Below are 16,674 nucleotides of genomic sequence, written 5' to 3'. Positions count from 1 at the left end.
CTACAGTGCTTGCACTCTCTGTCTCTTATTTATAATAAAGCAGGAAAAAAGACATGATTTGGGTGGATGTGTCCTGTCTTTGCAGCTTTCTGGGAACTCCTGATATTGTCCACAAAATCTGATTTGTCATCCGGTGTGCAACAAGCCAATACACACCTGAGAGACACTGAATATTTATTTCAGAACTTCACAGGCCACGGGTTTGCAGTGTGTTCCACAAATCCAGCACACCAACTGGACTTTCTGTGCCATCATTTATACACAGAAATCCAGAATTAGTAACTTCCCAAACACAGCCCCTCTATCAGGATTAATCGGTCATTTCCATACAGGTTACATAACGCCAGCCAACTTCTACATGTGCTCAGGGGAAGGGTCTGCACCTGGGCTGGGTCTTTTTTGGCCTGTAAGTGTGGGTTTTAGTATTATAATGAACACAGTTCAGCCACAGGATACACAGACCTTGAGCATTTTGCCAATTAGCAACGTGTACATAGGCACACATTAACATCTTCATTTCACACAGCATCAAATTAAGTTGGAAAAGGCCTCCCAGACCATCGAGTCCACCCTGTGTCTGATCTCCACCTTGTCACCCAGCCCAGAACACTGAGGGCCACGTTCAGTCGTTCCTTGGACACCTCCAGGGATGGGAACTCCACCACCTCCCTGGACAGCCCGTTCCAATGCCTGACCACCCTTTCCAGAGGGAAGTTCCTGCTGATGTACAGCCTTCCCTGGCACACCTTGCGACTGTGTTCTCTTGCCCTGAGGACACCCTTTACTGTGCCCTTACGGCTGGTGAGTTCCAGGATGTCCTCCTGTAAGGGATGCAGCTGCTGCCTGTCCCACTAACCAGGTCTCTTTCCTTGCTGATCAGGAAAGTACGTGGACACCAAACAGCAAAGAACATCCTGATTTAGAGTAACGTTGAAATATTCCCCGTTTTGCAGGCACACTGCCCCGGACGTGCTGTCCCTTCCCTTCCCAAACATTCCGTTCCCGAGCCTTCCCTTCCTAAACCTGCCCTGCCCCGCCCCCCGGTCCGACGCCCCGCTTAGTTGGCGGCGGTGCCGGACACCGGCGGCAACCCCCGCGGGCGGGAAACGGATAGGCCGGGCCCCAATGGCCAGCGGACCGCGGGTGTAGCGAGACCGCGTGGCGGACGCTGGCGGGCTCGGCCCTCTTCGGAAGCGGGACAGGGGAGACGGGGCTCCATCAGCCGCCGGTGAGGAGCGGAGACAGGGGGAGCTCCACCGCCTGGGCCCCGCGGTGGCAGGAGCCAGGCGGGGGCTGGGGCGGATTCCACGGCGGTGCTTGAGGTCCCGCCGCTGTCGTCCCCGTGCGGGCGGTGCTGAGGGACCCCCATGTCCCCGCAGGCTCTTGGAGCGAGTGGCCCGTGGACCATTTCCTCCGCTCCGGGTGCATCACGGCGCGGGACGGGGCCGCCGTGCGCTGGTTCCACGCCGCCAACAGCAGGGCCCGGGCGGCCGCGGCTGCGCGGAGTGAGTGCGGGACTGGCCCTGCCGGCCCTTCCGCTTTCCCCGTTCCCCTTCCTTCTTTCTCCTTTCCCTTTCCTGCCCTGCTCAGTCATTACTGTTGGAAAAGCCCTCCCAGGACCGTCGCGTCCAGCCTTCGTCCGTGCACCACCGGACCCAATAAACCGTGTCCCCGAATGCCACATCTTCACACCTTCTGTACACCTCCAGGGATGGGGACTCCACCACCTCCCTGGACAGCCCCTTCCAAGGCCTAAACTAAACCTTCCCTGGTACAGCTTTGAGGCCATTTCCCCTCGTCCTGTCCCTTGTTCCCTGGGAGCAGAACCCAATCCCCACTGGCTCCACCCTTTTGTCAGGGAGTTGTAGGATGAGAAAATCCGTGATGCCCCAGTCTGGGCAGCAGGGAATTTTATGTGAATTTATATGAATATTTGGGAAATATTTATGTAATTCCATATGCAATGTGCCTTCTTTTGAATATCATTACTAGCTTTTTTATTAGTATTCTAGTCTAAGGAACTGTATTTATTGGACTCTCTGCAAAGCTGGTAGCATTGTCCAGACTTGTTATATAAAGCTGTTTTCTAGAGCTTGCAGCATTCCTAAGACTCCCATTCGCCTGTCTTGTGTTTCAGCTCTCGTTTTCCTGGCTGGCTGACTTGTTTTTAAAATTTTGACAGAGATGGGCGGGTCAGGTTTGAGAATGAGACAAGGGGAGTGCTCAGTCTCTGCCAGTGTTAAATCCTGTGCTCATCTTTACTCTGAAAGTGTCTGTCTGGAACCCTGTTTTGAGAGGAAGAGATTTGAAATTTAACAAGAGTGGATTCACATGCTGGATGTCCATTTTTCTGTTTCTCTGATGAAAAAAACCCTGTGTGATTACTCAGCCAAATGTATCTACAAAAATCAATTTTGACATGCCTGTAAATCTTTAAAGAGTTCGTGAGTTGAGTAACCAGAGAAATGTATCTTTCATGTCACAGACAGCAGTTCCCACTGGGGATGGCCTGTGTGGAGTAAGTGAACACAGGCTGGTGTGGGAAGACTTGCTGAGTAATTGTTGCTGTGAAGCAGACACTGAAACTGTTGGTTTTGCACCTTAGAGCTTCAGTTTTTATCCCCCCCAGGCAATGTGCACATGGTAGAAGCTGATGTTCTCCTCCGTGGTGGGGAGGGAGGGAAGGGAGACCCGATCCTGGCTCACCCCCCTGACACAGACAGTGACATCACACTGCAGGAGTGGCTGACGCAGATGGTCAACACCAATAAAGGCATCAAGCTGGATTTTAAGAGGTATCTCCACAAAAAGATTTTTATGTTGTTTGCAATCTTACTGGTTAACAATTTTACAGGTGATGGTTGACCAGACTTTTTCCTATTGTGCCATTTTGTGTGATGCATTCCTTCCGAAGCAAGAAATGAGGAAACATCATCCTTATTAATAAATGCATCACAAGAATAAAAGCTTTGAAAGTGTTTTGAACTGCAAATAATATTTTTTTAGTTACTTTGGGCAGACTTTTTCTGTTGGGAAAAGGGAAATGGTGGTATCCCTCTGGAAGGCTCCTATCTTTGGCCTGATTTATTAACTAGATTTTCAGAGGTTCATTCAGAATTTAACCATTAGCTGTTTCATTGTCTTGAATGGAAAATACACCTGAAAACCCCATGAGATAGCCTTGGAAGTAAGCTGTGATTTCCAGACATTCACTTCTGCAGCTCCTGACTTCAGCTTTGTCTGAATTTCCATGTGCAAAGTCTGTTTTGGCAGCAAATTACAAAGAGCTTCATCAATGCTTCACTACGCTATAAAAGTGCAAAAAACCCCAATAGATAGTTGTAAAATGTGATTTATACCTGTTGTTCTGTGTAACACAGTCACTGTTTTTGTGTAAAAGTTCTTGAAAATGCAAAATATGTGGGCAGGCTAAATCTGTTTATTGTTACAGAATCTGTGTATGTCCGTCTGGGCAGAGAAGAGAATAAAGCAAAGTAGGCATTTGGGTTTATTTCTTGTGGGTTTGGGGATTTTTTTTCTAATTTAATTATTTTTAAATTAATTTTAAAACCACCTACTTTTTGTTTTTCCATGAGGAATTTATAGCCAATTGCAGTGATTTGAAAAAAGCTTTTAAAAGTATGTTGCATTATAAAAGTCTAGTTGTATAAAAGCATTTAAAAATACATTACACAGTGCAGATGGAGTCAAATGAGTGATAACAGAATTTGATGTTTGCTTTGGGGTTTTTTTTTCTGTGTTGTTGTTTATTTCAAGAGATGCTGCTTTGGGCTTTTTTCTCTCTACAATACCTTATACTTTGTAGTACAAAGGAAGGCTCTTCACTGTCCTTGACGGATGTGAACTGTCCTGGCCTCAGACAGTGCAAGAAATGCTGAAGCCCACACGTTAACTCAGGCCATCACTAATTTTTCTCCTGTAAGACTTGAGCTTATCTCAGCTGGAAGCACTGGGTCGAATTCCTGATGCTATACAAAAGTTAAAATATACAAAATGACTTTTCAGAGAAAACAATGCAAGCAGCTCAGGGGACAGTTTTCGGCTTTAGAGCTGACCTAATATGAGAGCTCTGATTATAATGATTTTAAATTCCTGAACGTTTTATAAAGTGTTAATTCATGTGCTGTAAGAGAAAAAAGGTTTTCTTGGCATTCGTTCTTTTTCCCCATTGTTCCACATCTCCTTCTCTTCCAGAGTACTGGTGCTTTGAAAGTTTTGATGGGATAGAGGTAGAAAAAGCTACCTGTGCTTTTTCTTTTGATTTGAAAGAACAGTCAGAATACATGACTCTAGATTTTGTTAAATGTTTACAAGGTGTGCTGCACTGTTTGCTCAAATAATGACAACTCATATTTAATAATTTAATCATTAAATGTAGGGTGAACGTCTGACAGGCAGATTTTCTGTGCTGCCACACTTTTGAACTGTAGGGAAAATCATGACCAGGCATAAAGTGCTGAAATGGGTGTCCTTTTACTCTTTTAGTTGCCTGAAAATGTTCAGTTTGGGGTTTTTTATTCTCCTAGTATGGGTGGATTGGCTTGCAAAGGTGTGAAGGTAACTTTCAGTCTGGATCTGAAATAGTGATAAAATCTTTGCAATGCTGAGTGTGGTTAAGGTTGGAAGAGATTACTTTCACCTCTTGGATATAAACCACAGGAATATATATAAATAAATATATTTACAGTATCTATGGATTTCAGGTCTCATTAAACAGAAGTGTTGGAGCCTGCAGTAGCTTCCTTTTTTAAAACCCTTCTCAAGCACCCTTCCAGACGAAGAGGTGACAAGCCTGGGGGGCTGTGAGGTGACACCAGGAGGTTCTGGGAGCAGGGGTGTGGCAGAATGGTGTCCTGAGAGGTGTAGGACAAGTCCCCTGCTGAGAGAGGGTCGTCAGCGTTCGCTTAGTGTCCGAGCAGGACAGTTAAGTAACGCACCCGTTCTGTACGTGCTGTGCCTTCCCTGGTTCCCCTGGTGGTCCTCCACAGCCCGGACGCCGTGGGACCATCCCTGGAGCTGCTGGGGCAGGTGGAGCAGCAGCTGAGGAGACCTGTGTGGATCAACGGAGACATCCTGGCGGGGCCTGGTGGGAGCCGCCCGGCGCTGAATGCTCAGAGCATCCTCGGCACCATCACCTCGACCTTCCCCGACATCACCCTGTCCCTGGGCTGGACCACAGGCTGGCACGGCCACCACCACGGGCAAGGTACATAGCTCTAGCCAGGCCTTCACCCTGCACGGCTGCTTTTCTTCCCATTTGTCTCTTAATTGACTCAACACAAGCTCTGCAACATCCTCTGTTTGAAACTCGTAGTGAATGACATGAGAATGATTTTCTTTGCTGGTGTGTGAGATGCAGTGTGATCCTGCAATTACCTCAGTGTTGGTCTGGCAACTGGACTGCGTAAAAATCTGATCTTTTTGTTGTTAAAATAAACTCTTTTATTCTTCAATTCATTCTCATGCACTGAGGAGCTTCGGGAGACAAACTCCTCAGCTCCTGTTTCAGGTAGGTCTCTCCCTGAATCCTTGAAGGATTGGTTTGGTAATTGGAATTCTGGCATGTTTCCTGAGGAAAAACAGACTATCCAGAAATTTAAAACCCTGTCTGTGCTTCTTTTGATCACTGAAATCAAATTGTTAGTTAACCTTGTCTTCATTTCTATTGAATAATTGAATTTTTGCAGTGAATTTTCCAGTTTTCATTATTTTTGGGTCCTTTTCACAGTATTCCTCTTTCTTGTAATTCTCATTATGATTAGCAGGCTCCCCACCAGCATTGTCTGTGACCACCAGGGTAAAATTATACACTGTTCCAATTGCTGATTACTCTTTAGCAAGATTTAGTACTTTGCTGTATGATGCACAGTGATTTTATTAAACTGTTCAGTGCTTTCTCTCAAATATTTTCAGCGCAGGAAAAAGTTGGTGGAAATATGTATTGGAAATACTGAGTAACATTTTAAAATTAATTTAATGTTCTCTCCATTCTAGGTTTCAGTTTATAGTAATATTAATTAAGGGTATGCTGGAAGACTTGGGAAAAACAGCTCATTTGACTGATTTCAACTAAAAGTTGCTGTTTGTCCAACAAGACTATTTTTTTAATATTTGGTGCTTTTTTATTCTTTCCAGTCACACGTTGCATATGAGTAATTGAGAAAAATTTTTAACTGTTGTTTGTAAGATTTTCATAACCTGTGGAAACAAAAGAACAGTTAAATCGTATTTTAGGTAGCTGCAGTGCTTGTAAAAATCTCAGCAGAGGCACTTGGAGTGTTTTAGATTGCTTGATGTTTGCACTTTTTTAAGCGCAGAATGTTTTGTGTGCTTTGTTTGTGTATAACTCAGTCCTATGGGATTCATTCAAATTTTTTCCCTAATTTTTCCTTCCTGTTTTTGTTTCTAGAGGGTCCCTGTCAATGTCAGACGAGTCCATACTGGAGTCAGTGGCAGCAAATTTAAAAACATCACATTCTGTAGCTGTATATGAACTGCAGAGGAAGGTTTTAATAATCGGTTTATTTTCCCATGTTAATATTACCTTTCTCCTCTGGGATTATTTTTTCTTAGAACCATTTGGAAATTTCCTTTCAGAATTCCACAATTTTCGCCAGTCCCCGACTTTGCTCATTTTGTGTCACAGCTGAATCACTCTGTCAAGCTCTGGGTTGGGTGGGGGTTGTTTGTGAAGGTTTTTTTCAATCCAGTGTTTTCCCCTGCAGGGTACGACTGGGGGATGGTGGAGGAGATGTCCCAGCTGTGCCAGGCCCTGTCCCAGCCCGTGACATTCCCTGTCAGGGCCGTGCTAGTGCCGCGCTCCCTCCCTGCTCTCCGCTGGCTGATCCAGCAGTCAGACAGGTTGGTCTGGGAGCCTCCATTCCCGCCTGTCCTGTTATAAACACAGCTGTTAAATTAAATACAACACACTTATTCCAGTGACATTGGAAATATTTTCCCTTTCAGTTCTTTAATTCCTTAAGCTCTCACATTGTTTGTTTCATTCGACAGAATTGGTCACTATTAATTTCTGTAAAATAATAAGTTTCCAAAAGCTTCTTTTTCATTACCTACAGTAAGAATTAATGTCACAATATTACTGCATTAAGAATATGTCTTATGAACTGTGCCAGTCTCAAATATATCCACATTGGATACAAGCAGTATTCCTGCTGAAATATTAGGATTTTCTCTTTCACCTCAGAATAAAAGTCATGATTTTTTAGTGGCATGATTAGAAGACAGAAATTCCTGAGCCAGTTTTACTGACATATAATTACATTCTGATTTACCCATATTTTAAATTAATACGGTTTTATTATACAAAAGGGAACATTAAGTATATGTCATGAGGAGATTGTGGAGAGTAATGCTTTTAACTGTGGTTGATACTGTGGAGATTTTCAGGTTTTTTGAAAAGTTACATGCAATTAATGACAATTCAGTTAATCAGGTGGCATCACTGCACATCACTGAGGCGACAGAACAGAGCATGACAATCACCCACGTCTGGGATTGCATCCTATTTCCTGTTCTGCAGCTCAGCCTGTGACTATTGATTACTTTGTCAAAGCTTAAATGCTCAGCCTGGTAATTTCTTTGCTGTATATCTGCCCAAGATTTTTTATTTAACTACTTGCTTGTTTTTCAGAACACTCACACAGATAAATTGCAGATAAATTGTTCTAGGGGTTGCAATTTTTGGTATTTAATTACATTACTAAAATTGAGATATCATCGTGAATATTTTTTAGGAGCTTATTAGTGCAATGTCTTTCTGATTTATGTGCTTTTTTCTCTTTTGCTGTTTTCCCTTTTTTTTGCATGTAGGTACAGCCTCACTGTTTGGACAGGAAAGGACGACATATATTCTGTAGAGGATTTGCTTTCCATCCGAGAAAATTTTGATAAAAGCAGGGTTTATTATGACATTTTCGAGCCGCAAAATTCTGAATTCAAAAAAGCCATTGGAATAGAACAGTAAATGCAAAGCAGGCAATGCCTGACGTTACAATGCTCTATATTGTAATTTCTTTCAAATGTGAGGATTTCTTGTTCAGAGAAATGCATTTTCCTTGCCAGAGAAGCCATATTGAGCACACTTCTGGTTACTGGAGGAGATTTTATACAACACTGGGGAAAGGCTTCTCAAACAGAAATCCAGTACCTTCTTCAGTGTTCCCTCCTCCCCATGTGGGATCCTGGGGGTTCCACATCCCAAAAAGGGAGAAGGGCTGTTTGTCCTGAGTTAGCCCTGGTGGAGTTCTGTGTCCTGTGGTCACTGTGCCCCATCAGAGCTGAGTGGGAGTGGGGAGGGGGCTGCAGGAGGGGCTGGGACAGCCCCGGAGGTGATCCTGACCTGGCCCGGAGCACAGGGAGGGGTCCTGGCAAGGAGCACGTTGGGCACAGTCAGAGAGCTGAGCTGTGACAGAGCAGTGCTGGTGCCTCTCTCAAGGGATTGGAATCTCAGAACTTGTGTGTGAGATGTTCCCCTGCCATGTCTCTGGCAGCCAGAGAGCAAAGGAGCTGCAGGGAGATCAGTGATTGCAGCAAAACCAGCTAATTTCTGTGATCACAGGTATTTTCTGCGTTGTCCTGATTTTTGTGCATCCCTTTAACTGACAGGACTTCACAAATTTTCACAAGTGGAAGTTCCCTCTGAGAAAAGCCAAAACCCTGCTGACTACTGCAGGAAGAGCCTGACCTGCTTCATTTAAACCATTTGTTTTGCCCATTTTGCTTCTACAGCCCTCAGAATTCACTCAGACTGAGGTACCAGCTGTGCATTGTTGCCTCTGCCAGACATTACAAACAATACAAACAAAACCACAGTGTCAGAGGAGTTTTTGATTTCTGGGTAAAAGCTGATGCCCTGAGCAGGGATTGCCATGTCTTCTTGTCCTCCTGTTCCCATTCTTCTCACATACTTCCTGTGGGAATTGGGTTGATATGGATGTTGAACACAACTCTTTATAGGCTGTTAGTGCTGAAGTTAATTACAGCAGTTTTTGGTTCTTACATAGCCCTGGTACAGCTGTGATAGAAAAATTAGTTACATTTCCTAATCCTAAATTTTGAAACATGGTGGTTTCACACAGTCACTAAAATCCAAGACTCCCTGCTGTTACCTATGGCTCCTTTGACAGCTCCATCTAATAATTGTTCTGTGTTATTGAGGGGTAGAGCCTTCCTCATTTTTGTTACCTACTAAGGTATACGTGAGTAAAATTAGCAAAAATTTTTCCATGTGAGGAAGAAGCTATCTGGTTGTACTTGGGATAGTTAAACAAAGTACTTAATTTAATTTATTCCACCAGGCAAAGTGAGTGGCCATAACCACCAAAGGGTCAGGTTTGCAACTGTGATTCCTTTAATGAGGTTGGGGAAAGTACTTATTTTTCAGCCACAGTTTGTTGCAGGCAGTTGCATTCATTGACTTAAGGGATTTCATCTCTCAGTGTTTAGGCCTTTTTGGGTCTACACAAACAGACTTTTCTGTTATTTAGAAACCTTTTTCCCATTGACCAGTTCCCACCTGAAGTACTGGGATTTGTTAAAACTCAGTAAACTATTGAATAAAAAACATCAGCAATTGCTAGAAGTATTTTTAAAGAAGATATATGTTTCAGTAATATCTGTGGATGTGAATAAACAGGGATATTCAGATAAAATTAAAAGAAGACATGATCTGGATTACCAGGAAAATTGATGTAGGCAATTAATTTAAGACATGTAAAACTAGATTAAACAAATGCTAGGAATTAGTTCTATGAAGCATTCTTGTGAAGACAGAAGAGTTTGGCTATGTGGTGAATTGTATAGATTTTCCTACATATCTAAATTTCTGTATGTATTTTTTACCCATAGATCTCTGCTAGTTCCATGTGAACTCATTTATATTGGTCTGGTCTGAGTTGCACATAAATAAATTCATTTGAATTTCTTACTCTGTGTTTATTCAAATGCTCTCCTAAAATAAAACGATTTACTTGTGAGGCTGCAGTGAGACAGTAGTGGTGAGATGAAGCCAGGTTTTATTCTGGTGGGAGAGCTGGTCTGTGTTGTTTTAGCTGTAGCTGTCTTTTTATTTTTTTTCTTTTACTTTCTGTCAGGGATGTGTTCCTTGTATTATACAAACACTGGTAATTTACGGCAAGTGCACTTTTAGCTTTCTGTTTCTCTGTGAATTTGAAGGACCTTAGTAAACAGATAAAATAACACGGTATGGAAGAGAGATGTCACTGTGTCCTGCATGGTGACCCAGCTGTGTCCTGTCATGACACAGAAGCAATGGGAGCAAAGCACAAGCTTTTTGCTCGTTGTTTAAATGTACTGTGGAATGAAAGAAAATGCCCCCAAAGGCACATTTTTCAAATGTGTTGTTCCATCTGATGTTCTCCACATCTCCCTCTTCAGCATTCATTCAAAAAACCAAAAACCCCCCAACAAAACCCGTCCTTTTTTTCAATTCAAACCATCAAATTAAAGCTGAAATTACACTAGGAGTCTTTAGAACTCATTTAATAACTTGGTGATTAAATAGTCCCATCCTTTAAGGGAAAAAAAAAAAGTTAGAGTGTTGAGGAATTAAAAATGTGTGGTATTTGTTTCTGTGTCTGGATTTCAGGAATTTGGGGAATAAACTGGCCTGTGTACAATTAGAAAAAAAAATCTTTGGTGTTCAGTGTAAAATCTTTGCCTGATTTTTAAATGGCCTTTCTAAAGTTACCACATGGATTTAAAATCCATTTTCTCATCAGTTGTGTGCCTGGGTGGAGCTGTCACTGACATGCATGGGGACACTGATCACGTCAGTGCCACTGTCATTGTGTGTAATTTCCACATTGAAGGTCTTTATGACTGTGATGTGACATTGACTGAGAGTAAGAGCAGTGATTTTCGCTGCTTTTTCACCGGCAGGTGAGAGATGGGAAACCATAGCTTTCAACACCAGCAAGGGGAGACTCAGCCTGTGGTATTTTCTGTGCCCAGAGACAAAAAAGGAACCTAAAAGGTCTGTTGTTTTTTATCTCGGGTGCCTTGGGAAGTGAGGGGTTCTAACATTAGAAACTCCGGTTGTGCTGACCGTTCTTCACTGAAAAGAACATCAGGGGTGGCTGGAAAATGTCATGGATTAAGGGCTTCAAAGATAGCACAAGAGCATCTCCACGACTGGAACCACAGGAAGCTTCCGGCAGGTGGAGAGAGCCTCTCTCAAACCATACTTTGCACAAATTGAGCTATATTGGATTAAATCTAAGTAACTGTTCCCATTTTCTTGCATAGAGACAACCTGAGAAATACTTCTAAGTGAGAACCTTTGGCAGTGACTCATCATCTACTGAGTGGTGAATAAAAGCATGTGCTTATTTCCATGTTCCCTTGGTGGGGGAAAAAAAAAACTTTTATTTATTCATCATAACAACATCAAGAGAACAAAGCTTCTTTTCTTTGAAGGTCACTTGTAACAGTAATGCAAAAACAAACAGTAATATTAACCCTTCACATTATTTCTGCGCCACAATTAATCACAAAATACTGGTAACACTACAGAAAAACTTCCCTTTTCAAGACACTTGCCATTTTCCTCCATTGTCCAAGTATTTTGTGGAAAAATTACTCTTTCAGTTAAGGGAGAAATAGTCTCATATACATAATTAATTTTAAAATCAAAACAGCATCAATTGGGTTTTATACCCTCAGCACAAATACCAGTTAGAACACCTGGTGATGGTAGATTTCTTCTAAAAAAGGACTTGTATGTTTTTAAAGATCCATTTTCCATTGCAAGTATTTAATTTCATTATGAGATGAAGAAATGACAAATTGCCATTTCCATTTTTAATGCCGTGAAAACATTTGAAAAATATATTGTGTGTAGGGACCAATTTGTACCCAGTTAATACTGACATACTCTGTTCCATGTAATTTCTCTGTCATAGAAAGATTTCCACATAATCCCTGCTTCTATCTGATGTACACAGGGGCTGATCCGACAACATCTGAAGGAAAAGGCAGAACTTGAATGGCAACAAATACTCCGAAAAAGATATTTACACAGAGTGTGTTTATCATCCCCTTTGAATTGTTTATGTTTATCATCCCCTTTAAATTGTTTTTATCATCCCCTTTAAATTGTTTCATGTTTATCATCCCCTTTAAATTATCATATACTAAGTGCAAAGCTAAATAACATCACAGTTATTTGTTAGGCAATGTCAGATTTGGTGAACTTTGACTGAAGCTGCAAGCAGACATAGTACTGACTGAGCATTTTCAGAAAAAAAGTATTTCAGTATACTGAAATTCACATTACACAGACACAATTTCAGTACAACTACTTTCTGTAAACTATGACAACATAGAACACATTCACTTTTTCTCAATATTTAGAAGATGAGATCTAAAATGCTAAATGCCGTCCAGTATCTATGGTATGCACACAAAGACAGAACCATGTTTGGAATTGTAGAACACTAAAGGAAAGCAAAGAAAGATGGATTTTTAGATAGATATGATAAAAAATATGCAGTAGCTTACAGTCTGCAGAGGAGTGTTTTCTACCCTTAAGACATTCAGTCCTCTGCTTCAAATTAGGCAAAATGTGAATTTCCATCTTCCAGGTGAGTTTTGTCATTAAAACCACAGAACAGTTTGGGTTGGAAGGGGCCTTAAAGCCCATCTCGTTCCAACCCCCTTGCCATAGGTAGGGACACCTTCCAGTAGACCAGGTTGCTCTGAACCCTGTCCAACCTGGCCCTGGACAGTTCCAGGGATGGATATTCTGGGCAACTTGTGCCAAGGCCTCCCCACGCCTGGAATGTCTTTTTTTAGGTCTGTCTGAGCAGGAGGACAGAGCTTTTCCCTGCTCCCAAACCTGTGTGTGAAGTGCCCTTGCTGAAGAACACTTGATGTGCCCCACCATCTGTACCCTGGTTGAAAAGGGCTGTGACTGGGGCCAAAGAGCTCCTGCATGACCTGGAGATCTCTTTTGGGGGGAGTCCAGAACTGCAGACAGTGATAGACTCTTGTTTAGATATAGGCTCTGCCTCCCCCACCCTTCTTTTCTGAGGAGCAGATTCCAGCAGGCCAGAACCTTGAGCAGCCCCAGGTGGCTGAGACACCTCGTTGACAGTGTGAGCAATTAGTTTCTTTGTGTCACACTCAGGGCTCATTGTGCTCCCTGTAGGCTCCTGACAGGGCTGGCTGGCTTTGTGTGCTGGCCTGCAGCACCCCAGAGCTGTGCACCACCTGCCCCAGGGCCAGCTAGGCATCTGAAACGTGCTCCCAGTCTTTAGCTGGAATTCCCTGGGCAGCACAGCTCTGCAATATTAACTATTTACATGGAGTGAAGTCATAGAAGCAGGAGACATTGACTGTGTACACCTGCCCCTGCACACTGATGTGTCTGAGTTTTTTGGGTATTGTACAACCTGGACAGTCAGGCTGGTGTCCAGCATCACAGTCAACTGTTTCAGGTTCCCAAACTCCATGTGTATGACCTCTGTTGGAGCAAAAAGAGTACATGTTTGGCAAAATCTAGGAGTCATATTTACAACGTACAATTACAACTGCAGTGCTTAAGAGGCATTGTGGGTTCAGTCTGTCACAGGTAAGTTGAAAATCTTAGAAAACCAGGAAAATAAATATTCCTCAGTTTGCAGAAAGCAGCCTCATTCATTAATTATGTCTTCATGTAGTCTTTAAGCTGTTCGACTCATCCCAAGGCACAGAGCTTTACATCACAAACCCGCTCTACTTTGTGATATGCACCATTACAATCAGGGAGTGCAGTGAATATTTACATATCAAAGAGTTTGTAGCCCCTTATCCCCCATGAAAGATTCAGTAATTGCTTAACCTGCTCAGACTGTAATCTGCTCATACGGCCTCCTGCGCAGCAGATTGGTGTTTTTGGTCATCCTAGGAAAAGCAGGTGCTGCTGGCCCTAACTGTGTTTGCCCACAAGAAATCATCCCAGAAACTGTGTTTATGACAGTGATCTCTTGAACTGGGGGGCAAGGGTTCACACTCAGGGGTGGCAGAAAATCTGGCCTTGTCTGATCCAATGCTAAGGCTCCTGACCCTTGTCCTTCTGGGAAAGCCTGATTTCTGCCTTTCACAGTAACAGAAGGCATTTTCTCCAGAACTTCTCTAGAACTTGGTAACAAGGAGTGAGATGGAGAAATAATCTCTTTCTTTCCTATTGCTGACTTACTGGCTTCTGCAGCAGCAGCAGGACTTAGACCAGCAATTAACTGAGAATCAGAACTGTTGTGATCTGTTTTTGCATTTTTGTTCCTGAAAAAACCGCTGAGGTTTGAAATTAAGCTGATTTGTCCCAGACTGACACTCTGACCCATGGGAATCACACTGGGGTTATGTTTCTCTTCAACAAAAGGAGTCTGATAGTTTATCTTGTCAGGTGGTGGTTTCCTGGACCCAGTTTCATCAGAGGTTTTGAATACATGAGCAGCATCTTTCCTGTCAATACTTTGGGGACTGGTGTTGACTCTCTTTGATAAGCCAAGGCCACCGACTTTAGAAGAGAGCTTTTCTATGGGAGTGATACTCTGAAGTTCCTGTGAAGAAGCAATTTTCCTCTGGTGAAACACTGCTGGGCAGCACTTTACCCGAGGCTCACACTCCAGCTGCTGCACATGGGTCAGCTTGAACCGGGCCTGTATCGGGCTGGGTTTCATCATCAGTGACCCTGTTTGAGATAAGCTGTCCTCCTCCCGTGGAGGATACAGCTCTCTGAAGCTGAATGGTCCCTCTGGAATCTCACTGGGTTCTATTTCTGATGGGGAGGTGCAAGCAGTTGGGTACTGACACTCCCCAAGCTCTGGGGGAGGCATGTTCAGGTACTGCCTAGTTTCCTGCCTCCCCGATGCAGATTTGTCCATGGTGATGATGATCACCTCTTTCCCTCGTGCCTTACAAGCGTTGAGCAGAACCTCTAGGGTCTCTCTGTCTGCAGAGTTTATTGCGTACACGAGAGCAGAGCAGTTGGAGTGGTCAGGCAGGCTTGGGTCAGCCCCACTCATGAGCAGCAGAGACACCACCTCTGGGCCCGCTCTGCCCAAGCATGCATGCATCAGGGCCGTCTTCCCAGATTTGTCCTGGATGTTCGGATCAGCCTTGTTGTCCAGCAGGTACTTAACCATCTTGGCCTTGCTGGCACTCTGCAGGTCCACGTGTTCAGTCATACAAGCAACCATGAGGGGGGTCTCCCCTCTGCTGTTGCTCTCATTGACATAGGCACCCCCATCGATCAACAGCCTGGTGAGGCGGAGGCGTCTCTGGTACACAGCTTTGATCAGGGAATACCCCTCTGGCGGCACCTCCACCACCTCCATCATCCTGCTCATCTCACCTACACCCTCCTAGGGGCTATAAAAGATCTGCCTTCCATAGAAAGCAAAGAGGTCCCCCAGAGAAGAGAAAACAGAAAAAAAAAAAAAAAAAAGAGAAGTTTTAGCTGTACAAATTGCTCCTGCAAACACCGTCATATTTTGAGAAAAGAGTATGAAGGGAAGAAGAAAAAAAAAAGTGTTCTCACCCTCCAGACTTCAAGAAATACATTAAAAACTTTAAAAAACACTTGAATATAAATACAACGTTTGTAGAAGGTTAGAGTATGGCTGTCACCTTTTTATTTCTGACAGTCTTTTGTACAATCCTCTGCCTGAGCAGACAGTATCAGCTCTACAACAAAAGAAATGTTTGACAGAAGGAAAGTAAATCAGGAGATTTCACACAAAAAAATTAAGAACTTAATGTGGCATAAATAACAAAAGGCCTTGTATGAATGTATACCTGCATACACGCAACTAACACTTCTTACATGTGCTTGCTTACCTATGTGTAGGGAAAACCTTCAGAGAAAAAAAAATCAGTATTTAACAACTGGCAGAGTAATTCCAATACAAGGGTAGACATGGATATGAAAATTACATTTGTTTATTTACAGTGTATTTCTAGAGAAGTAAATATGTTTAACTGCAAAGGAAATGAACAGAGACTCATTTTTATTCATCACTGAAAGCACTAGAAAAGTTTGGTGATTAACTGAAGATTAGTAAGTTCATTCTGTTTTACTTTGAATTCAAAAATCAAAATATGATCTCAATGTAGTTTGTTCCAAAACTCCAACAAGCAAAACTAAAAGCATCAGATTTCCTCCCTGGAAATCTGAGGAGAAAATCTGACTTTGACTGGTGGTTGGGCTTTTCCCCCTATGTCTTGATAAAACATTTTTTAAAGGTAATTGCACTGAAATTACTTTAAGGATTCACTCCATTATACTGAAATTACAGGATGCAGTACTGTCTATCTCAGCTTTCATTGAAGTGCAAATCATTGTTATGATTTTTATGTGTACTTTTGGCAAGTAACGTATACAAGATTTTTATAGTCTTTTCTAAAAGTATCCAGTCAATTTGTGCACTTAGGTTTCCAGAAACAAACTGCAGAGAAATATCTTGCACAGCACACGTGTTGGAATTCTGATTGTGTTCTGCCTTGGTTTTGACTTACCTGGAAGTCCTTAGTGTTTTTACATTTCTTTCCTATTTATCTAAAGCTCTTCTGACACTTAACTGCTCACATTACTTACGCAATGGCAAATAGCTCTTCTTACATAGGAAGAGC

The 16,674-nt window shown here is 42.8% G+C and overlaps 2 protein-coding genes across 2 annotated transcripts; one reads left to right on the top strand and one right to left on the bottom strand.

Annotated features, from left to right (window-relative positions):
- Window positions 1-1,379: 1,379 nt before the first annotated feature.
- On the top strand, window positions 1,380-9,967 carry FAM151B (family with sequence similarity 151 member B). Its single transcript, XM_008923078.3, has 5 exons — window positions 1,380-1,505; window positions 2,630-2,795; window positions 5,010-5,227; window positions 6,747-6,882; window positions 7,852-9,967. The coding sequence occupies exons 2-5, from the start codon at window positions 2,641-2,643 to the stop codon at window positions 8,003-8,005; spliced, it is 663 nt and encodes a 220-aa protein (XP_008921326.1). The 5' UTR covers window positions 1,380-1,505; window positions 2,630-2,640; the 3' UTR covers window positions 8,006-9,967.
- A 3,389-nt stretch (window positions 9,968-13,356) lies between these two features.
- Window positions 13,357-16,416, bottom strand: ANKRD34B (ankyrin repeat domain 34B). The gene has a single exon (XM_008923079.2). It carries the CDS (start codon window positions 15,390-15,392, stop codon window positions 13,887-13,889), a length of 1,506 nt encoding a protein of 501 aa, XP_008921327.2. The 5' UTR covers window positions 15,393-16,416; the 3' UTR covers window positions 13,357-13,886.
- Window positions 16,417-16,674: the final 258 nt, after the last annotated feature.

This window comes from Manacus vitellinus, unplaced genomic scaffold (genome assembly GCF_001715985.3).
Source record: "Manacus vitellinus isolate BGI_N305 unplaced genomic scaffold, ASM171598v3 scaffold_23_pilon, whole genome shotgun sequence".
Lineage (NCBI taxonomy): Eukaryota > Metazoa > Chordata > Aves > Passeriformes > Pipridae > Manacus > Manacus vitellinus.
The sequence above is the reverse complement of the archived record's forward strand: the minus strand, read 5'-3'. Positions and strand labels throughout refer to the sequence as shown.

What these genes read in the sequence shown, in the direction of transcription:
- FAM151B (XM_008923078.3), top strand. Translation starts at nt 2,641, where the DNA reads ATGGTAGAAGCTGATGTTCTCCTCCGTGGTGGGGAGGGAGGGAAGGGA. An exon ending in ATCAAGCTGGATTTTAAGAG is followed by an intron (nt 2,796 to 5,009) that starts GTATCTCCACAA and finishes GGTCCTCCACAG; the next exon opens with CCCGGACGCCGTGGGACCAT. An exon ending in CGGCCACCACCACGGGCAAG is followed by an intron (nt 5,228 to 6,746) that starts GTACATAGCTCT and finishes TTTCCCCTGCAG; the next exon opens with GGTACGACTGGGGGATGGTG.
- ANKRD34B (XM_008923079.2), bottom strand. Translation starts at nt 15,392, where the DNA reads ATGAGCAGGATGATGGAGGTGGTGGAGGTGCCGCCAGAGGGGTATTCC.